General features: G+C 30.9%; 3 protein-coding genes across 3 annotated transcripts; all 3 read left to right on the top strand.

The window, feature by feature from the left end:
- Positions 1-587: 587 nt before the first annotated feature.
- On the top strand, positions 588-8,746 carry LOC137836873 (uncharacterized). The gene is made up of 11 exons (XM_068645648.1): positions 588-812; positions 1,391-1,476; positions 1,694-2,139; positions 2,533-2,718; positions 3,859-3,966; positions 4,328-4,531; positions 4,619-6,447; positions 6,959-7,595; positions 7,686-7,832; positions 7,954-8,052; positions 8,173-8,746. Exons 2-8 carry the CDS (start codon positions 1,401-1,403, stop codon positions 7,506-7,508), a joined length of 3,399 nt encoding a protein of 1,132 aa, XP_068501749.1. The 5' UTR covers positions 588-812; positions 1,391-1,400; the 3' UTR covers positions 7,509-7,595; positions 7,686-7,832; positions 7,954-8,052; positions 8,173-8,746.
- Positions 8,747-10,456: 1,710 nt separating this feature from the next.
- Positions 10,457-12,313, top strand: LOC137836874 (pectate lyase-like). The gene is made up of 2 exons (XM_068645649.1): positions 10,457-11,464; positions 11,645-12,313. Exons 1-2 carry the CDS (start codon positions 10,604-10,606, stop codon positions 12,107-12,109), a joined length of 1,326 nt encoding a protein of 441 aa, XP_068501750.1. The 5' UTR covers positions 10,457-10,603; the 3' UTR covers positions 12,110-12,313.
- A 6,671-nt stretch (positions 12,314-18,984) lies between these two features.
- LOC137836875 (probable auxin efflux carrier component 8) lies at positions 18,985-21,868 on the top strand. The gene is made up of 6 exons (XM_068645650.1): positions 18,985-19,606; positions 20,297-20,468; positions 20,694-20,779; positions 20,898-21,055; positions 21,403-21,479; positions 21,558-21,868. The coding sequence occupies exons 1-6, from the start codon at positions 19,087-19,089 to the stop codon at positions 21,628-21,630; spliced, it is 1,086 nt and encodes a 361-aa protein (XP_068501751.1). The 5' UTR covers positions 18,985-19,086; the 3' UTR covers positions 21,631-21,868.
- Positions 21,869-24,404: the final 2,536 nt, after the last annotated feature.

Raw genomic sequence — 24,404 nt, forward strand, 5'->3', positions numbered from 1 at the left:
ATTGACAATAAATTTTTTATTCATCACTGCGAGGACTAAACTAAAAAATGTACATATACTTAGGAACTCTAATATCGTAAGAATTTATTTTATATAAAAAAATTAATAATACATTTACTATAAAAGAACTAAGTCAAATATAAATATACAACTTCAAAATACTTCAAATAAAAAAATTCATATAAATATTATAAAAATTAATTTGTTTAAATCATAAAAAATAAATAATTAAATTAGACATAGATAAATATTCAATTTATAAAAATTAAGTAATTAAATTAGACATAGATAAATATTAAATTTCTATGTTAAATTCTCTAATTATTATGTTAATTAATATTTATCTCATGCTTTCATCCCTGATATATTTCTTTTGAAGATTTGTACTTTTATTAAAAACAGAAAATACATTTAGATTGTTCAGTTGAATTTGATTTACTACCCACATTCCTTCAAAAATATACTACTCCAAATTTAATTTCTGGCCAAACAATATAAAATTTACTCCAAGTTTTTCGAATTTAAAAAAAAAAAGAGCATTCCCCAAAAAAACTCATCCCAATAAAAAAAATAGAACCCTAATAACCTAAATCACAATGCAACCCTAATTCCACACCACCCAACGGCACCACCGGACCACCGTCGACCTGCAACCGGCGACCACCGCGCGACGTCTTCTACCCAATCGCCACCACCGCGGGACCTGCTTCGCTCGATCGTCACCACCGCCGCACTCGTTCAGAGAAGACGCACCACCTCCGCACCAGAGAAGACGCAACGAATGTGACTGAAACGCAACGCGAAACCCTAAAGTGAGTTTATTCCATTTAATTTTCCCATTCAGAACGACACCGTTTTGGGTTAAAACAAAAACCCAACTGAACTCGCCAACTCGGAGCAGACTCGCGAGTTTGAACGAGTCACCGAGTTCACTCCGAGTCTGCCGAGTTTACTACCGAGTTTGTTATTTTGATTTTGGTTAATACAGTGAAATTGTGGAATTAATGTGGAACAAGTGAAATGTAATTATGCTTTAAAAACATTTAATAGATACATTTAATATTATAGAATTCGTATATAAATATTTTTTTTATTGAAACAACCGCCTGACGGAGTTCCGCCGCCGCGATCACTGTTTATAACAACCGTTCCAACGGCGCTACGCAGCCATTCACCGGAAAATCCAGCAATAGTGGGTTTCTTCTTCAATTTTTTATTGAAATTATATCTTAGACTATTGTGCTTTCAGCACGTGGTTGCTTCAATCATCTTGGTTCTGAGTCCACTCCTTACACATTATTCACTATATATGAATTCCGAAAACCAATTGCATTTGCTTGTTTCATGAAGCTTTAATACGATATAACACCATTGCATTTGCCTGGTGAAGAAAACTCGCCATGGAACCAACTTGTGCTGCTCGTGCCATGGAATGGAGCATTCAACTTGAAATGGGCCTCCGTTCTGCAAAACCTGGTTATTTAATTCTCTTCTTTCATCCTTTTTTTTTCATCATTATGTTCCCCTTTATTCCTCTGAAATTTGGGCTATCCAAGCAATGGTGCCTATTCAAATAATGCCTCATTCACTGTGTATTATCATTCCATTCAAAGCCTTAAATTTGAAACTGTTATAGTTTTTGTGTTATTTGTTTGTTTTGTTTTTTATGATTTTTGGAATTTATCACTGTCAGGTGCTCCTGTCAAAGCCATATTGGAAATGGAGCCTCGACTTTGGCAATGGAGTAGAGAGCCTGAATATGATGTTGCTCCCTGTGCTATGTTTGGTCTTGTTCCAGGTGAAGATAGAATATTTGCTAATGCTATCCTCTTGCGCCTTGCTGATGCCTTTAGGGGTGGTGACATAGAGACCAGACTTTCAGTTGTTAGGGTTTTCTTGTCTGAACGGAAACATCGCAATAAGGAGAAGACAAAGCGGTGCAAAGGGTTGCTGTCAGAGGCCAGAGTAGCTAATCACTTGGAGTTGTTAAATAGAGTGAAATCTGTTTTTGATATTGGGGATTTGGAGTCGAAGGCACTGGCTTTGGTTTTGTTTGGTTGTTGGGCTGATTTTCTGAAAGACAATGCTCAGATTCGATACTTGATATTTTCTAGCCTTGTTTCTGCTCATGACTGTGAGGTAAAATAAGTACCTTAGTGTTGCTGTTGTTTTAGATGTCTGATTTCTTTCATATTGACGTCTCTTGGTTAGATATGTTTACTTTGATTTTCTACCTGTGTACCTAAATCATGTTTTCCAACGTCTCAAAAATATTTTCTGTTAAATTATATTGCAAGTGAGAAACTGCAATCTTAATTTGATTTACATGACTCTACATGGATGGATTGACACATGATAGTGATTTGCTTGATTGCATTTAATAAAATGGGGAGGTTGACTGCCTTGGAATATTCTCCTAATTTTCTTTAATTGTGAATTCTAACTTGTTTACCTGACCCTATTTGAAGACACTTTTATTATAATTAATTTTCTGTATCAATACATCTAAAATGCTGGGTTGAGATTTCACAGGTGAAAGCATCCTTGTATGCCACTGGTTGCCTTTGTGAGATATCAGATGATTTTGCATCTATTTCAGTGGAGATGCTATTTAATATAATGAATTCATCTTCAGTGTCTTTGCCAGTAAAGTTGGCTGCTGCCCAAGTTTTGGCAAAATGCAAATCCTCTTATTCAGTTGCACATAAAGCGTACAAGGTATTTGATAATTATATATGCTATGACAGCTATAATATTGTGTGACTTTCTCCTAATGTTGGAACTATAATTGTCTTGTTTATCTGTATTTCTAATAACTGTGATTTTATCTTTTTCTGCATATGTCTATGTTCTCTTCCTTTACATTTTCCTAGGGACGTGATTAACAAGATACCAAGTGGAAACAAGGTGGCCTAGAGGAATTATAAAGAAAATACCTTGATTTTTTCTTGTTGAAGCGGAGTTCTAATTTTTGAAATTGGCTCATCTAGTTTATTGTAAATATTTCTTGACATTGTGCCTCAGCTAGCTGTAATAAATCATAACACTAAGCTTACATAAAATGTGTGAAGATAATTCAGTAAAATCTTGTCAAGTTCCTAAACTTCCAAACTTGATCCGATTGTCCAGTAGAAGATGTGCATTTCCAGCATGTGATGGATAGTTTTAGTAGAACGTCTAGTCTCATAGTTTCTATTGAGATTAGTATCGTCTGGAGCAGCTGTCTAAGTCAGAAGCGGAAAACACTATTCATGTGCCTCTCCACATGTTTAGGTGCATTTCATTGTAGTTGGTTACGGTAGTTGTATGCTATATATATAGGAACCTGTAATGACAGTTAAACTAACTGAGTTCAATTGTAAAATCAATAAACTGTGAGAGTTGAGCGAAAGTTCACTGAGAGAGAAACTTCGTGTTATAATCTTTGTGCATAGTCAATTCTGTCATTGACGTAGATTGAAGTTCAGTAACACTTCAATTGAACCACATTATTTCTGTATGTGATTCTTCCTTTGTTTACCTTCTATAATTTATTTTTACGGCTTCTCTCTGTTATGTATTAGTGTTTATGTGGTAGACTGTTCTGCAGTGAATTTGCTTAATTTTTGTTTGAAACTAATACTGTGACTTCATAAGAAAATAGAAATCAGAACTAATTCTTGCAGTACAGTGCTGATATATACTTTTTATTGCCAATGAGCTCCCCGCACTATGTGCCTTGGTTCAATATCCAAACTTAATAGCATAACAATTGTTAAGTTTAACCAACCTAAAGAAATTTGTTACTTTTTCTTTTGTCTGTTTCATCATTGGAACTATCATATTTGGTTTTCTGATATGATGATTGATTTAATGCAGACAGGTATGGAGTTGGTACTAAATTCGTCAGATGAAGATTTTATGGTTGCTATGCTATACTCGCTCTCAAAACTGGCTTGCATTTTAATTCCTTTTACCTCTTGTCAGGTATGTATCTGTCCTACTATATGATTTTGAGCATCCTAGTTGAGCAGGAGGAATGAAAGGTCACTTATTACTTTATCCTTGCTTTAATTTCTGTTTGAAATACTTTGTGTGACCATTTGCGAAGTGTTGTTTTGTTCCTTCAACTGAATGTGATTGTTTTAAAAGTTATCCTTAACATGAAGTTTATGAAACTCATTGCTAGATTTTTTCCTTTGAAAAGGGCTAGTAAACTATTTAAGGCTTGTGGTAAAATAAAGCACCACGCAGCCAGCTTTAGCATATGCATGGATGATGGTCCCAATTCAAAATATATACTATTTCTATGGTGCTTTCCTTGTGTAATTAAGTCATTTGGATTCAGGTGGACTTTCTTCTTTTGTTTCTCAATCGAGAAAGAACTTCACATGTAAAAGAAACATCATTAAGATGCTTGCATTTTTTATTCAGAAGAGGATTGTGTAAGAACTCAGATAGTTCGGCTCTAATTCGTGGGCTATTTTCCATAGTGGAGGAACCTGAAGTTTCATTTTCCATTCAATATAAGGCTCTAAGAGTCTTGCACAAGGTTTGAGTTTGGTACCTGGCAAAATGAAACTCATTTTTATTTCTTATGATATATGAACTTGTTTGACATGCATTAAATGATTGTCAGGTCCTTCTTTCTGTTCCGCCTTCTTCACTTCAAAAGGAACTTCGAGAATTTATGAGGCTTCAAACTGTTATTGAAAACACAAGTCAACATCCAGCTTCTAGGAACAATTGCTTGGCCATTTGTATTCTAGCAGATTTTTGTTGTAGGACAAAGGACAGAGCAGAAATTGAGAATGTTTTTGGTTGTTCTTCCCTGCCATCGCGTGTTATCTCTTTAATCAAAGATCATATCAAACTTATGTTGATGCCATTGTTGGAAGGTGGTCAAAATGATTTGGCAATTTGTCAGGAGCTCCAGTATCTGCTAAAGATTATATTAACTGTTGTTGAAAGTCATCCTTCTCTTGGTTCTTTGGTACTTGATAACATAAAAGAAGTGATTGAATATTATTTTGTGACAATTGCATCTACTGATCCTGCAGTACCATCAACTCTTCTAGCTGTAAATTTTAAAGGAGAAAAGCAAAGTTCCTTTCTTGTTAAATTTCTTTCCAAAATATACAGATTTCTGGTGGCATACCTTGAAAATCTTTATGTAGTTGGTGCTGTTAATACTGAAGTGTTTAGTAAAGTGAATATTTTGGCTGAAATTGTGTGCCAGTGTAGTTTAATTGATTGCTATACACACATATTGTACCATCTGCTATTGCACACTCAACCTATTTGTGATGGCTTAGTCCATGAGAATGATGAAACCCGTCCGGTTAGTTGTCTTGTTAAATGCACAACGTTTGTAAACAAAGTCTTGACAGGAACAAATGGCTGGACTGCTTACAAGGTTGGTGCTCATGCTGCGTGTCAGGGTGAATGGTTGCTAGCTACTATTGTATTCAGGTCATTAATAGAGAAAGTGAAATCTGATTCTTGCTGTAGCTGGTTAAAAACACTGTTCCATTATTCTAGTTCTGAAGAAAAAATCCAACTTCTTAGGCAGCCAAAACAGGGAACCACATCAGTGGAGTTGGCGGGGACTATCAAATTTCCTTTAACACATTATTACAAGGACGATACACATCCGAGACTTGCCAGGAATATCAATGATTGTAATTACTATGATCAGCTTTCTCAGTCTCATGTGGAAGTATGCTCTTCCTTGAAAATTTTGGATGCATCTGTAACAAGTTCTCAAGCATTTTGTTTTCAGAGGTGGTTTTTATCATTAAGAGCTAGAGTGTTGGAAAATTTAGTGGGTGTGGTTAAAGCTTTGAGGGAAGTTTCATTGAATGTGGATCAAAATTTAAATCAGGTAGAGATTGAGAGTAGTGATAAGCTTCAATTCCTGAAGTCTTATCAAGATATTACTCAATTTTCCTTACAACTGTTCAGACTAGCAGAAGAATTTGATCTACTTAGAGCATCTTTCATTGGGATGGACAGTGAAAGTTCTGAAGTCCTTGCAGCTCATGGTCTGAGTTCTTCAGTATTAGCATTTGTAACTGCTTTTGGAGTGTCTAATGTAGACCAAGATTCTCAGAGAATTTTTATTGGTGACAAAACCTCTAGTAATTTACAAGCTTTGACAATACAAAATTTAAGGAGGCTATTTTGGTGTGTGGATCATGGAACCAGAGCGAGTTTCTCTTTGCTGTTGAATTATTTTGATCTAAATGAGATCCGTTTATCCCAAGGATCCGGTTACCGAACTTGTAGCATTGCCTATAAAGACAGAGAGGTTCTCAATGTTTGTAGTTATGCTGTCTCTAGTGCTGCCTGCTTGCTTCAGAAAACTGCATCTCAGTTTACCAAGAATGCTTTGTCACTAGCTTCTAATACTTTGATAAAATTGATGCACATTCATCTTCGGATTCCAAAGTACTTCTTCAAAGTAAGGTATGTGTATCAATTATTCAATGGAATCAGTGTAAACTTTTTAGTGAAAGTTTAAATGAATATGTAGTTTTTATTATGATGTAATTTTTACTGTAATGATCCTCACATGGACTATTATTTTTTCCTTCAATATTCTCCCTTATCTTCCTTTTCATGTCAAAATGAATCATATAATATAACTTTAAACGAAAGGAATTGAATAGTTTGCTTTTGAGTTTGTTTTATCTGAGTCTCAAGAAATGGTTTCCCAATTTTGTTAGTATTTTAAGCTGAATTAGTTTTTCTTTTGTTGTTTAATAGATGTTCTCTTTGTTGTGAACCTTTATACGTTTAGTGCTCTCTGATTTTATGATGTAGTCTCCTTATATGCAAATCTAGAACTGCTGTAGTCCATTTAAGTTCTTAATTTGATCAAGCCACGACCAAGAGTTGGAAATTTGGTGTTTATTTATGTTTCCTAACACTTAAAAATACGGTGTTGAAATATATCTGTTTTGCATTATTTGTGCAGACCATTCATTGGGTCAGAACTTTTTCTCCACAACGAGGACTCTGGTAATGGGGTTGAAATATGTGTTTCGCAAGGCTCCCACATCAGTTTGAATATTTGTCTTCAATTGAAGAATGTGCCCCCAAACCTTGTGGTTAAGTCAACTAAGTGTTACTGCATCCTTCATTGCAGTACGTCCTTCCTCGTCCCATGTGGACAAACCTTGGGGCACTCACAGTCTAGATCTGAAGCTTGGAAAGATGATGAAATTGTTGAGCTGAACCAGAAGTTGGTTTGCCATGTCTTGGATGGTGTGGCCGGTAAGAGGAGAATTTCTATGCATAGTAGGGGCCATGGTAATAGTATGGCTGTGGAGACATTAATGGATTTTAGACCTAATGAGAAAGGGCAGGGGTTTTCACATTGCTCACTCGATGTGTCTAACTTTCCCGTGGGTTCTTACAGAATCAAATGGCATAGTTGTCTGGTTGACAGTCAAGATTCCTATTGGAGCCTCCTTCCTTTGAACCCAGGACCTGTATTTTTTGTTACAAAACCCAGAGTTGGCTAATCTGCTAACAATTTCACAAAGCATATCCATTAAAATAAATATTATTCATATGAAGTATGCTCACTTTATGGCCAACCGATCTTGAAGGTTAGTCCATTATTTATCACTCTTAATTTTCTGCTTTAATTTATGGCTACAATTCCTTCCTGTTGCTGATAATATCAACGGTCTCATTAGCTGCTATACAGTGAACTTGGGCTCTATCCACTTTGAGACTGCTTTTTAATCTACTGCTTCCTAGCAATTTTGTTTCTTTATGATTGGGTACTCATTTTAGAATCAAAATGCTCAGCTTTCAATTCTACAGCAACCTAACTTAGTCAGGTGTGTTCTTGATTTAAGGAAAACAGAAGAAAATTTCTGAGTTATTATATAGTTTTTCGTCGTAATTGTGGCTGCATTGTTGGATTTCACTGATTCTGTTTCATTGAATGTGAACCATCAGGGATGGCTCTCTTGGGAAGAAAGAACTGGATTTGGTAAATAAATGGGCCTTTGAAAATGAGAAGATCATTCATAACTGCCCCGCGGAATTGACAACACAGTAAGGCTGTCGTTCATTTGATGCAGTTCCAGCGAGTGTCATTCCTGATCTGAGCTTATTATTTTTTATTTAGGGACTAGATCCACTAAACTGTATATTGTTTACCTATTGAATGCACAGTGGAAGAGAAGGAACCATACGAGGCAAAAGCACGTGAAGATAAAAAACGTTACAATTACAAGGATGAAATCAGTGGCTACAAGAATCCCAACCCATGAATATTGATTCTGGAAATGAATCTGACAGTGCCTAAGGCTGTTTCTCGACTCTGTCAGTTAATGCACTTCCATAGATGCCTGTTGTCATGGCATGGCATGCAAAGTTCACCCGTGTTCCTTATATTTCTTACCCGTGATGGCATCTCTCACATGCTCCATAGATTGACACATGTTTTTGCTCTTTGAAATGGCTTGATGGCTTGTGAATGAGCTCAAGATTTTTGTGCTGTGCTGGTTTACTGAAGACAGCTGAAGGACGAGCTTAGTGCGTTGGTTAGGTCCCATGCTAATTAAATTAGTGGTCTCTGTTTTAGACCCAATTTCCTAATATATTGTGATAAAATGACAGTCCCTTGGGTTTTTGACCCACGAATTTAGGACTTGTAACATAATTATACCTTCAACTTTTTGCTACATGATTTGGGGCATCCGTCTAACAGTGATATATCTAAGATTGAAAGTTGTCTTTTCTTCAATTGTGTATAATTTTCTCTTTCATTCTGTATAATTTTATATTTTGGACAAAATAACCAGTTAAGAAAAAAAAGTTTAACTTTGAATTTGCTTACATTTTGGAGGTCATTTAAAAGATTAGGTTTCTCTTTTCCAGATGTCCATACCACTTTTAAATGTCTACAAGTTTTTTAATACATAAATATATATATATATATATATAAAAGAAAATTATTACTATATGAGAGTCAAAGGAGTAAGTGATAAATACCATTCTTGACTGAATGGGGAAGTGATTAAAAAAACTATGACTTATTTCATAGAGATTTATTTATATTATTTATAACAAGGGATTCTCTTATTTGATATATATTTATACTTTACACTTAATTATATTTTAAAATTAAAAAAATGATAAAATATATGGTATAAATATAAAATAATTACACATTATAATAACAAAACACATTACAAATAGCTTGTTTGAACATAATAATATATTTCCAATAATGTATTTTTATATAATCATCATTAATTAAAATTATATACAATAATCTCTTCTCTACCGGTTTAATCTCTCTGCATGAACACTTCATGAAACACTCTCCTCGTGTACTTCATCCCTTGTAACACTATTAGTTTAAGGTATATAATTTCAGCTTTAAAAAACATTAATTATAATTTCAGAACTTGGGACAAAAAAGTTCTAATATATATATATATATGTGTGTGTAATAAGTTATAAGGTTATGAACATACCAATTAAGTTTTTGCCAATTTTATCTGTATGAGGAACAAAACTAATAATATTCACAAAATTAGGAAAATTGCAATGTTTCCATGAGAATGCGTCAAATAAACTAATCATAGAAAGTTACTGGAGATTTTCCCGGCTTAATATTTAGCTTAACTTTTTTACAAGTACAAATTGGGCCAAAATACATTCACAACGACTTTTTAAAAATAGTTTATATCTTGAGAACAAAATAACAAAATAAAGTAATTTTTAGAAAATTTAATGGTAGTTTTTAAAATTTAAAACGTTTATTTGAAATAAGTAGTTTTGAAAAACTAGTTATTTAAAAGTATAAAATTTATTTTTATTAAGATAAGCATATTAGAGAAACGCATAAAAACAAAATGGCTACTTATTTTATGGGATGTGATTCTCAAGTAGTAAAAAAATAACAACTAAATTTTAAGAGCACTGAACATTTTCTAATTTGAATTGGAAAACAAAGAAAAATACATTAAATATGATATTCAAATTACATATTGTTACTGTTATTACTAAATGAAAACACAGCACTTTTGGCTCTATAATTTTATTATAAATAAAAAATAAATACAATTAGGAATTTTAATTAGTATGAAAACGATCAAAATAAAAATTATCATTATAAACAATTTCTTATAAGTTAAGGAAAATAAAATCTCAATGCTTTATTATTGTTAAAACCATTTTAAAAATAGATTTGATTTAATAATTCTTAATTTACAGATAAAGATTTGAAGGTATAGATTATTTTGAAGTTTAACCTAAAAATAGATTTTACAGAGAAAAAGTTGGGTGAAGCTGATGAATAGGGTAGTTTGGTGGATGAGATTGAACAGAAACTACATGCATGGCGGAAATCCCATTGCTAAATTTGAACGAAGGTTCCACCTTTGAAGGGTTATCGTTATTCTGAAGCATTTGGGTCCTATAAAAGGGATGCAGTGATGAAGCAATAATCATCAAGCCAAACAACAATCTTGTGTTCTTACTGGTACAGGCTTGCCAAGGTTTTTGTTGATTCTTTCAGCTTCAACAAGATCCCTGACAACCTTGCCACACAAAAACTAAAAAAAAAAAAGACAAAGAAAAATCCTAAGCATTAATGTTGGGAGGAACAATGGCATCAAAGGTTGTCTTTTCCCTGTTGGCCACTCTCGCCATTACCATTCCCTGCCTCGAGGCTGGCATTGCAGAGTTCGATGAGTTTCTCAGAGCTCAATCTGAGAAAGCCCACGAAATCGCTCTTCAATCCTACGTACCAACTCCTGAGTTCGTCACCAATGACCTCAATTACCACGTTCATCTTTCCATGCAGAACGTCACAAGAAGGGGACTGAAGGAAGGGAACAATGCCATTGGGAAGCCCTGTGAGAGCAGCAACCCCATTGACAACTGCTGGAGGTGCAACAAAGACTGGGCCAAGGACAGGTACCGGCTAGCCAAATGCGGAAAAGGGTTCGGAAGACGCGCCGTCGGAGGCCTCGGTGGACCCATCTATGTCGTCACTGATAACTCCGATGAGGATATGATTAACCCCAAACCAGGAACCCTCCGTTATGCTGTGACTCAAAAGGGTCCTCTTTGGATCACCTTCGAACGCAGCATGATCATCAGTCTGCAACAGGAGCTGATGATTTCCTCCGACAAGACCATCGATGGTCGTGGCGCCAATGTTCAGATCAGGGACGGTGGTGGCCTCACCATGCAGTTCGTGAACAACGTTATCATCCACGGGATTCGCGTGAAGGACATCGTGCCTAAGGAGGGTGGCCTGATCAGAGACTCGTACAACCACATTGGACAGAGAACGAGGAGTGATGGTGATGCCATCTCCGTTTTCGGTGCCTCCAACATCTGGATCGATCATGTTTCGCTATCTAACTCCGCTGACGGACTCATCGATGTCATCCAAGGCTCCACCGCCATCACCATCTCCAACTGCCACATGACCAGACATAACGACGTAATCAAACTCATTTTTCTACCCTTATCAAACACTTCACGATCTCAAACACTTCAACCTACACACATTTTTCAAACTCTACAAACAATGCAAACTCATGCATTGGTTTATATATATAGAGAGAGAGAGTGTGTGATGCATTGGTTTTTGGCGAACTAAAGCATTTTTTGATTACTGCAGGTGATGCTGTTTGGTGCTGCTGACAGCTACACTGGAGACAAGATCATGCAGATTACAGTGGCATTCAACCACTTCGGGCAGGGACTTATCCAGAGGATGCCAAGGTGCAGAATGGGATTCTTCCACGTTCTGAACAACGATTACACTCACTGGATGATGTACGCAATAGGAGGAAGCGCAGGGCCTACGATTCTGAGCCAGGGAAACAGATTCATCGCCCCCAACAACGATGCTGCAAAGGAGATAACCCACAGAGACTACGCAACACCAGAAGAGTGGAAGAACTGGCAATGGCAATCAGACATGGACCTTTTGATGAACGGTGCGACCTTCAACAGTTCAGGATCTCCAATAGCCATGAAACACAAGAAGGGTTTCATAATGAAGCCAAGAGACGGCACTCACGTCAGCAGACTCACACGCCATTCTGGTGCCCTCAACTGCTTTGTTGGCTTGCCTTGCTAGGGTTTATATATTTATATATATAGATACATATATACACACACCAACATAATGGTGTGCGTATTCAATTTTTCTTTGTTCTTTTCTGTTTAAACTCTTAACACATGCAGAGAAGACGAGTTGAGTCTTCTGCAACATGCATTGTTGTTTGGCCTTTTGAACTTGGGGTTCAAATTGCGACTAATAAATTTCCAAGTTACGTTCCAATTTTGGCATAACTTTTCTCTTCTCCTCTCTCTTTTTCATACCTACTAAAACTATAAAACTATTTTCAAATTATATATTACAACTCCACAATCACATTATAACTCTCAATATTATTATTTTAATACTTTTTCATATTTTTTAATTACAAATTTATTCTTTATTATATATAATTGTATACAATTCTAAAAATTGTCAAACTATCATTTTTCTTATATATTTTCTTTGTTAATTAAAAAGTAATTAAATTGAGTTTATATATATATATATTGATTATGAAAAAAATTTGATTTACATAGTTCTATTCACTCCATAAATTTAGAATGAACTTCTTATATTTCGAGTGCATCAAACAACCTTAAACAAAAAATAGAAGGGAAATTTTTTATTTTGTTTATCTTTTTGGTTTAACACTTTACAATGAATGTAAAGTAGGATAAAACAAAGTAGTTTCAACTAACATTTCCCAACAAATAAAAAAGGAAAGGAAAATATCATGAATTTAGAAATAAATATATATAATATAGAGTAAATTTTAATTAAATTATATAAAAAAAATAGTAAAATAATAATGTTGGAAGTTGTAAGGTTATTGTATAAAGATTATGGATTGTGAATGTTTGATTGCGTGAAAGGAAAAAACACTATAAAACTTTTACTAATTAAGGAAAGGAATAAGAAGAAGTAAAAGTGATTCCAGCTTAGAGTTTCAAGTAATCTCACTTATCAAACTTAAAATAGAAGAAGTGAGGATTAAAGAAAAACAATTTTGATTAAGAATGCCTGAAATTTTAGTATCACGTTTTGTTCGAAGAATATTTTTTGTCGGATTAAGATAGTAATGATGTTTTGATTTGTAGGTCTAAAACAATTTAGATAACATCTGCCAAAAAAGAGTTCTCTCCAATACCAATTGAGAAAGTAGAAAGAAGAGTGATTTAAAAAAAAATATAATTCTAATAATGTGAGTGAAAAATCACTCATATTAATATAAATAGAAAACTTTTTGTCGAAATTAATTAAGTGCTCCCTTTTTGGTTAGAAATTTTTTAACTAACATTATCACAAAATATCTTAGGCTACATTAAAAAAAATCTTGATTAACATAAAATAACCTCACCTTACATAAATTAGAAGATAGTTTGTTTGACATAAGTAAAAAAACATAGTTAATGTTAACCAATAAAACTATAACTAATATTGGTTGGGAAATATAACTTTGATCTAACATAAACAATAATATAATTATGATGATGTCGATTAAAAAAAAAATAGTAGACTTTTAGTTCGAAAGAAATATTCACTAAGATTTATAAAAAAAATGTTGAGATTATGACTTGTCAATCAAGTTAATAATATTTGGATCTTAATCAACTCAACAACATTCCAACCAAAATTGATTTAAGGAGAGAATAAAAAAAAATTATATGATTTTAAAGATATAAATACCATCAACTCATGCATAGAACTATGTATTTACGAGTAGTACGATAATGATTTGATAGTAGATGATCTAATAAATTTAACAAACTTTCGCTACGATATACTTCAAATAACTCTAATAATATATTAAAAAATGAATTTTTTTCAATACAGTTGAGAAAAAGAAAATTACAAGTTGAAAAAAAAAAAATTCCCTCCACATAATTGAGAATATGAATGTCACCATTAATTAGGAAAAAAAAATGAAATATAAAAAGCAAGCATGAAACAAGTAGAATCTGAATGTCCCTACATGACCCCCCAATTGGAAAACATTTAAAAGGGTTACTAAATATTGTTCTCCTCTTTCATGACATTTTATGCAAACGTCATTACAAATTACACAACTCTTCTTTCTCAATTTTTTCTTATATTCTTTCTTATCTCTCTAGCTTCCTTAATCAACTTCTTCTTTCTCAATTTTTTCTTTAACACTACAAGAAAATCATTAAATAGAAACCAATTTTTAGATACAAAAAATAATTAGTTACTATAGTGACTAAATTAGAGACAATTTTAGAGACTAAAAAAATTTGGTTTCTAAATTAGTTTCTATTATTGTTAAATAGTTTCTAAATTGACGTCCATTTGGTAGCAAAAACATTGGTTGCTAATTAAACACCAATTTAGAAACCATTTAACAATAATAAAAATTAATTTAGAAACCAAAATTTTTTTAGTATCTAATTTAATCACAATAACAATTAATTATTTTTGGTTTTTAAAAATTAATTTTTATTTCATTATTTTCTTGTTGTAAAGTAAACTCAAGAACTCAATTGTTGAATATCATTGCACCACAACACAATTTTACTTTTTTGTTCTTATTATGTGTGTACCAATTAACTAGCATAAGTAGATGTGTGGTGGAATCATTATATGGAACATGGTTAGAGGTGGAATTTTATGGACCACTTAACACGTTCATTAATATTGGCACAAACTAAAAAAAACTATAAGGATCAAAATTAGGACGATTTTATAAAGATTAAGAAAATTATACTACTATGATTAAAAAAATAATTAAATAAAAAATTAAGTGAAAATTAAGTGAATTATACGTGATTATTTGTTAGAAAAATCTTATATTTTACTTAATGGTCGTGATCACTAACAAAACGATTAAACAAATCCGAATGATTAACCTTTTAGTATTAAATGTAAGTGACTAAACATTTAAAAACATTGATATTATTCGTAGTAATATATATAACAAAAAAAAAGTGATGCAAAAATAAATCAAAGTTACTAACTTTTAAACTTTAAAATAGGGAAAGGAATGTTATTTTGTGGTTTGATGAAATCTTCCAAAGCCTAAATAAATTGGGAAAAGAGAAAATAAAAAAATAGGGAAAGAGAGAAAAAGAGAGGAAAACCTTAGATTAACTTAGTTCTTTAATACAGAATCGCGACAAAAATGGCTTTGGAAAAGACTAATTTTAGCATTCATAATCTAAGTGGTGGGGTTATACTCAAAAGCCTCTCCACAGAATATTAAAAAAAACACTTCATATAAAATGTTTTTTTTACTTGTCCAAATTATGTTTTTTTCATATGGATCTAATTATTAAATTAGAAATATATATGACTAAATTTTATTAAAATCCAATAATCATGAATATAATAAACAAAATATTACTTTTATACATTTAAAAATATAATAAAAGATTTTGGAAAACATAACCTATATGATAAGAATTTGAAATCCAAACATTTAAGGTTAAATATGTATTTTTTTTTATCTTCATGCGAAATTGTTTTTCATCTCTAATACTAACTTTAGATCTTATGAATAATTGTAAGAAGAAAATCATTGAAATTGATATCTTATGAATAATTGTAAGAAGAAAATCATTGAAATTGATCTTTGTCAATTTTTTCTAAGTGATAAACGAATTTTTAATGTGGAATATGATGTTAAAATATTTCATGCTGATGGATCACTGGCGTGAATACAATCTATGCTGAAAATTTTATTTGTTACGTTAGAAAAAAAATAGCAAATACTCACTCAAATAATTTTCTTACTACAAACATTTACAAGATTTAAAACTTAAATTAAAAGACAAAAATAAATTTCAATACAAGACAGGGAAAAACATATTTAATCCAACATTTAATAGAATAATAGTTAGTAAATTTTACAATAATTAATCTAATACAACACACACTTATAAATTTATCAAAATGAAAAATAAGTTAGACATGGAGAAAAGGAGTTTATGTATAAATTAACACATATAATACTTTTAGAATAAATATATGGATAAGTTGACTATGATGTACTGTTGTTTTTGTTTGTTTTGAGACTTTCTTTTCCAATTTAAAACTGAAAAGTTGTTAAATGAAATAGTTTATTAGCAATATAAAGCTTTATTGGAAACATTAAAGCCTGCAAATGTGGATTAATAGTGAAGTTAAGATTTGTGTGGTCTATAAGCATTCTGTCACCAACTTTGTGTACACAATAAGTTTTCTTCCTCTGATTATGCCCTCAGAGAATGTGCAATGCTGCAACATTCAAGAATCCTCCAAAACAAAACTTCTTAATACACTCTTAAAATCATGCAACATTAACATTAGCAGCATTAAAACAAAAGGGTAGTCTCAGATATTCACAATTCCTCCATTATTGTTCATTTTACCTGTAATCATCATGGAAAGTAAAGAAGTGTTGCAGAAAAAGCTTTAATGGATGGAGAAGTAAAGAAAAGAGATGATGGCTCTTTTTGTGGCGAAAAAAAATCTCACTCTGAAAAGCAAATTGCCTGCTGGAACACATATTCTTGCACTTTTCATCAAAATTGGGAAATTATTCTTCTTCACATTGTTTTGAACCAAGTCTTTCTTTCATTACTTCACTCACAATTCACTTCTTTATTCTTCTCTGCATTCAAAACTTTCTTTATACACAACATAAATGGAAAACATGGCACATGAATATATTTTGAGTGAATGTCTATACACTCTCACTGTAAACATTATCATTCAATCATAGATTATTATGATATGATAAATATGTTAACTTACATTATAATTGTTTTAAGAGTTATATCAATAATGATTTTTAATTGTATTGAAAAAATATTAATCATTATACTGTAAAAAAATCATTCAATAAATTAATTATAGAGACATAAAATAATTAGTGAGAGAGAAACAATAATTAGTTAATATATTGACTATTATTTTATAGACGGAATATTATTGATATCTAGAATCGTTTATATTATTTTAATATTAATTTATAAACTAATTTATAAATTGATATCTAATTAAAAATTAATCTAGATTCTAAAGTTGAGAAATAAAACTTAATTATATATATATAAATTAGTTTATAAATTTGTATTAATAATAGAAATTATTTAGATCAATATTTTTTTTAATTTTTAAAATAATATATAATTTAGTATATAGTGATATAGTATTTATTGTCTCTAAAATAGTTTTTATTTAATGATTTTTTTTTTAATATTAAATATTTTGAAAACAAAAATTTTCCTTCTTTAATTTTTTATGTTCTATATTGACCTTATTTTTAATGTCATTTTAGTATTAATATTTTAAAAAATCACAATTTTAATCTAATTCTTAATTCACATATATTTGTTTAGTTTATTTTCACTCAATTAAACCTTAGATTTAACCTATTCATTCAAGATATCATTAAAAAATTATTTAAACATTTAAAATATAACAAAGAAGAGGAACACATGTAAGGATTATATTAAAATTACATATTTTTTTCTTATCTAAAATAAAGAAGACTATACTAACACAGAAAAAGGGTCATTAAAATGACCAAAATAATTTATGATTGAATAAGGACTAAAAATTTTTATATATATATTTTTTTTTGGAAGAAAGAAAGAACAAAAGTAATTTATGAAATCGATCTAAGAGGGATTTATGAAATTTGGGTGAAGATGGAATTGTAAATCTTTAGAAATTTGTAAGGCAGCTTTGCAAAAGAATCTATGAATCCAAAGACATGTCAAGATCAAAATCAGAATCTATCTTCTTTAGCTCGTGTGAACATAAATGCCCTCACTTTTATTTATTCATTATTATTCTTTTTCATTGCATTATCATAAAATCATTATATGCCCAAAAAATCAATTAGATTCTCCATACACCATGCTTAAACACACATTTCTGCCATATAAAAAACATGAATAATCAATTTGTTTATTACAAATTGAAAAAATTAATTTCCAATATTCTAACAAGTATTTCGTGTACTATTTCAGTATTTTAAATCATAAATAAAATATTAATTTTTTAAAAGAAATATAATAAAAGAGTTCGTTTAATTGAATAAATAGGTGGCATCATGACATTAGACTATTAAAAAAATTATTAAATAAAAATTAATTTTAAAAATAAAATATAATTAATAATTATATTGATAAAATTAGATATTATTTGAGAGAATAAAAAAATTATTAATATTTAAAATAATTTCTAAATTTATAAGTTAGTTTTTAAATTAGTATTTAATTAGTTTGAAATTAGATATAAATTTAAAAATTAGTTTAAATATTTAAAAACTACATTAAATAATAATTTTTTTAATATATTTTTAATATTTAAAATTAATTTATATTTAATAATTCTTTTAGTGTTAAGGATGTTTATTGTGAAACGAGAAATGTACTAAAGAAATTAATCATCTTCTTCTAAAAAGAGTTGACTAAAATCTATATTACAAAATCCAACAGAGTCGACCTAAAAGACGAAAACTTCAATAGTTTCATTGTTGTAAAATCGAATTTTGGTTAAATTTTTAAAATTTTCATTTTAAATCCTAAAATCAGTAATTTATACAGTAATTTGATTAAATCAGTGTGGAGTGACAAAGTTGGAAGAACACCATGTTAACAAAAAATGTCACAGTTAGTGAGAAAAACTAACAGAAAAATCTGAAAGAGAGACACTATAAAAGACGAAAGTGGGATATTTTAAACTTAAAGGGAAGAAATTTTTGTAGAAAAATTGTATCTTAGTCCTAGAAAAATGAATGATGGATGAAAGGGTTATATATTTGATTGTTGTGGTTGAGAAAAGCATGAGGGCATTGGGAGAAGAATAGAGAGAAAGAATAGAGAAAAGGGTGATGGGTGAGTGTGAGGAAGCATCTTGTAAAATAGATTATTCTATGCTACTCCTAGTGAGATTATTCTATCCTAGTAATTGAAAAATCAGCAAAGTAGCCTAAAAAGCATGTAGGATAGCATATTATAAGCTGTAGATCATGTCCTAAATCTTTCAACAGTTGTTAGTTAGGCATCATGATTTCCTTAGCAGATGTCTACCATGTTGTCACTGCCACTGTCCCATTATATGTCACCATGGTTCTAGCCTACATCTCAGTCAAGTGGTGGAAGCTCTTCACACCAGAACAATGTTCAGGCATAAACAAATTTGTGGCCAATTTCTCAGTTCCTATTCTCTCATTCCAAGTCATTTCATCCAACAACATTTACAAAATGAGCCTCAAACTTGTCTATGCTGATTTTGTTCAGAAATTGCTTGCATTCCTCATCTTCACAGCAATCATTAAGATCAAGGGCAGGGGGGGTTTGAAGTGGATCATAACTGGTCTCTCACTCTCAACACTTCCCAACACTTTGATCCTTGGAATTCCTCTCATGAAGGCCATGTACAGGGATGAAGCTTCCCTTCTCCTGCCCCAGATTATTTTTCTCCAGAGCATGCTCTGGTACAATCTCTTGCTGTTTCTTCATGAGTTGGATGCTGCAATTCCTGCAAGAACCATGCCTGTTGTTGCACCACCATCACAAGACACAGGTGAACATTTACATTTTCTTGATTTGCTCTTACATGGAAAGAGTGGCATATGAAAAAAGGGATGAGAAAAATGACAGGTGCTTGATGAACAAATCTACAAATTCTTCATTTAATTTTCCTGCATGTATCCTAATCCAAAAATGATTTTAATTACTTGATGTCTGATATTATATACCTAAATTATGTATTTATAAATTATTCTTTTTCAGTCAACTGAAGTAATCTATGACAATCAAAGTGGGGCCTGAACCTATTTTAAATTTCTCATTTTTTTTTTCTATTCTTTTCTTTCTTTCTCTCCTCAATCAGATTCCATTTGAATACCTATTCCTCTAAAATGTAATTAAAAGTTGACAAACTATCATACTGTCAATGCATCAAATTAGTCATAAAACTGTGTTCTGTCATTCAAATGTCTTACCTTCATGTTAATAGTATTGTCTCCATATATGTCTTTCACCTTAATACTCAGATAATTTAACTCTTTGAATAAGAGTATTTATTCTTGATTATATGTGGTTAAAGGTGTTTATTATCTTAAAAGACAAATAATGCACCATAGAGTGATTCTATGAAACAAAATTTAGATACAATGCAGAAAGCATTATCATGGTTGCAGTACATTGTTATTGCTGCTATGAAAATTGTGTTACATGTGTATGATGTTCCATTCTTGATTTCTGCATGAAGGAGAATCTGAGACTTCTCAGGAGATACAGTCAAAAGAAGAAGAAGAAGAACATAGAACACAGAGTAAAACAAGGATGTTGCTCATTCTTATGAAAGTGGGGAATAAATTAACCATTAATCCTAATACCTATGCAACTTTCATAGGTCTTATTTGGGCAAGCATACACTTCAGGTATATTGCTACAAATCATTGAGACTAAAATGTAAATGTTTCTTACATTTTCATGATAAATTTATTCCCTTTTACAATAAATATCTTAAAAGTGATATGAACAAAGGTTTCTGATTGCTTGACAATATTCCAAATCTTATACTAATAGTGCATAGAAAACAAACACTTCATATGATTGCATACAATTAAGGAAGAACTAATGATGATTGAATAAATGTATTGCAGGTGGGGAGTGGATATGCCAGATGTTGTTAATCAGTCAATAGAAATATTGGCCAGTGGAGGTCTAGGCATGGCAACTTTCAGCTTAGGTAAGAGAAATTAGTTAGATCAATGGATTCCTGCTATGAACTAATGAACCAACATATCAAGAGTTGGATTGTGACTTAAGAAGCCTTGTTCCTCATTCCTTGAATGAAATTTCAACAGGTCTATTTATGGCATCAAACAACAGAATCATAGCATGTGGGCCAAGGATGACAATGGTGGCAATGGGCCTGAAATTTCTTGTTGGGCCTGCTATAATGGCTGTAGCCTCCATTGTGATTGGATTAAGAGATAGAATGCTCAAAGTGGCAATTATTCAGGTGATCATTACTTTCTTTAGAGAAAATTCTATAATGGTACTTAACTCCTTTGACAGTTATTGCTATCAAGTAAGATATTATTAGATATATTGTCACATACTTCTATGTAATAGGCTTAGCCCATTAGTCCATGTTTTCTGTATGTTGTTCTCTACATAACCATAATCATATGTGTTCTTTTTTTTTATTTTAGCAAAGTTGAATAGTCTTATCTTACTTTTATATAAAAAAAACTTAGTTAAGAAAGATAATTACTGATCCTTGTAATCCTAAAACACTGAAAAATTTTCCCTTTACAGATGATGGAAAGTTACTTGATATGTATTAAATGGTTTTTGTATGTGCAGGCAGCTCTACCCCAAGGAATTGTTCCATTTGTTTTTGCTAGAGAGTATAATGTTCATCCAGGAATTTTAAGCACAGGGTCAGTGAAACTTCTTAGCATATTTCTTTGACAACCTTTGCAAATAAATGATGACAGTTGTTGCTGTTTTGGTGACAGGGTCTTGCTAGGAATGCTCATGGCCTTGCCTGTGGCATTGACCTACTATCTCCTCTTGTCTCTCTGCTTCTGATACACTATGTTGAGTATATATATATATATTATATACCAGAAACAATGACAACAGAGTTTGCATTGGTGTAAAACTAACAGTTTAAACATAGTTGTATATTGTCAGTATTGATTCATATATAGTTAGAAAGAGAAAAAAAAAACAAGATATATTTATTACAAATTGCATGATAAAATAAATATTTTGCCTCAGTTGGTTCAATAAAGAAATAAAGCATGATTGTGCTTTCATCTTTCATCATCTTACAAACTCAAACTACCTAATGCTGTAATTAAGGTTTTGGTGTATCTAAATTGGATGAAGTGACTTGTCGAGTGTGTTACTTAGGATTATAGTTTTGATGGATTGAAGTCTAAGTTGGCTTGAAGTTAAGTGACACTAAAGTGTGATTCAGATGTATCTTAATTTTTTATTAACTGAAGATTTACTTTTAACAGAAGATTACCAACAAAATACACTTAATGGCATTTAGCTTCCTACCTTCTTTAAAATTAAAATGAATAGCTATATTCCAATCCTCTGGACTCGCGAAACACTTGTCTTATATATATGATGGCGCTTGTTAGTGATAAATTTAAGTAGGAGTAATGACAATATGGGTAATTTCTTTAGTCCATCTTATATAAGACTGACCTTCGAACTTGCGAGTCAACTCGCATACAAAATGTTATTTTTTTTAAAAAAAATGAAAAATAAATTTTTAAATTAATTTATTTTTTTGTTTATTAAATTATTTTTCTTCTCATTTATATGAGTTAAAGTAAATCGTCTATCATATTATTATTATTTTTACAAAACACATGTATAATAACATATACGTAAATTGTTTTATTATAATGTTCTAATTTTAATTAAATTTTAATTTTAATTATACTAATAAATTGACTAATAAAATATTTTATTAAATATATACACTTTTTTAAATTAATACATGTAAATACATTATTATTCTAAATGAAAGTAGTATAAAATAATATCTATATATATAATATTATATTTAAATTTTATTATAAAAATGACTTAAATTCGGATGAGTATTGAAACCTAAATTTTATTATATCACTAACTTTTATCAAATTTCGTAAAGGTTTTATGAATTTGGGATTGCGAGAAGTTTCTTTTTGCACCTCATTTCGAAAAATACTCAAATTGTCCATTTTTTCTTTCATTCCAGAATATGGAATCGAGTTATACAATTTTGGAATAAAAACTGAAATACAAATTTGTGTTTTGGATTGTAAAATCTGGAATGGCTAATTTTGAAATTTTTGAGAGTACGAAGGTGCAAGAATAAATTATAGGGGTACAAATTTATTTTTTTCCAAAATAGCGGGAAAGTAAAAAGCATGTTGAATTATAACTGGATCAGCATAACTGAAAGAGGCAATCAAATTATAAAAATCCCAAAAACTAGAAACTTAGAATTATAATGTTTGAAGTACAAAATACAACTTAAAAAGAAAGACACTTAGTCTTGCACCTGTTAACTTGTATGGATCGTCAAAACCCTAACTTGGTAAATGATGATCTCCAACATTATGCTTAAAAACTAAACAAGCAAGAAAGATACGTTTATGATAAATTAATTGTAAATTTTCCAATTGTATTCAATTTATGAAAAAAGTAAAAATAAATAAATAAAAGATGTATATGGAGGAAATAATAGATGATCATGGATTCATTTCTCCTTTATTTTAAATGCTGTTTTATAGAACACAAACACAATTCACTAATATATGTCAAACCCCCAAACTTAACACAAAAATGAAAGAAAAAACAATTTTAAGAAAGCAGAATGTAAAGCAAGATAGAACAACCGAGTATCAAGAATAACACACAAAAATAATTTAACATGATTTGACTGAAAATCTAGTCTACATCCACAATAAAAAAAATTCAGTATGAATAATATATGATATTAAAACACTAAGTTTCTCTAAGTTTCACAAGGAACTATCAACTCACGTTTAAAAATAATCATCAAGTTCAAGTTTCTACATCAGACAAAATTGTTAGTTCAAGTTTCTACATAAGACAAAATTGTCTTACAACTTTCAACTAAGAATGTTTCTCATAAGAACTAATGATTCAGTTACAGTAAACATGAGGTGCCAACATTTATTGAGAAATTTCAGAGAAAAAACGATCAAGATTTACTCTTAAAGTTCTTCATAAACGATAACTAATTCATGAGACAACTCATTAGACAATGACGAACCACTAGATAATGAGACACAAGTAGAAGATAACAAATTGATATACAATCTCAAAATACTAGACAATCTAACACCTTTCCTTTAGACTGTTTAGGAATCTTGAACTCAGATTTTATTTAAACCAAAGCTTCACATTGTCAAATAATTTTACACTATCAACAATCAATCTTACATTTAATTTCATTAACTTCAAAACTTTGTTCCATAAAATACCTGTAATAAAAACCAAAATAACATTGAAACAGTCTTCTCATTTTCTTTAAGTGTTCTGTTAAGGGGTTAGGTGATAATTTTCTTTTAAAAAAATATGCTCTAGAACAGGCACTTCCGAAATATTAAGGAGCCAAACAAAACATACTATGCAAAATAAAATAAAATAAAAAACAATTTTCCAAACAATAAATAAACAAGGCCTTCTAAACTTTCATACAATTTTCCCTTATTTGAACATGTACAATGAGTCATTCATAAATTTAAGAAAGAAAAAAAAATACTATTCCCATTGCAGATAGTGTAAAATATTATTCCCATTTATTTGATAGATACAAGGTACTTTCT

The sequence above is a fragment of the Phaseolus vulgaris genome, chromosome 4 (assembly GCF_000499845.2).
Source record: "Phaseolus vulgaris cultivar G19833 chromosome 4, P. vulgaris v2.0, whole genome shotgun sequence".
Lineage (NCBI taxonomy): Eukaryota > Viridiplantae > Streptophyta > Magnoliopsida > Fabales > Fabaceae > Phaseolus > Phaseolus vulgaris.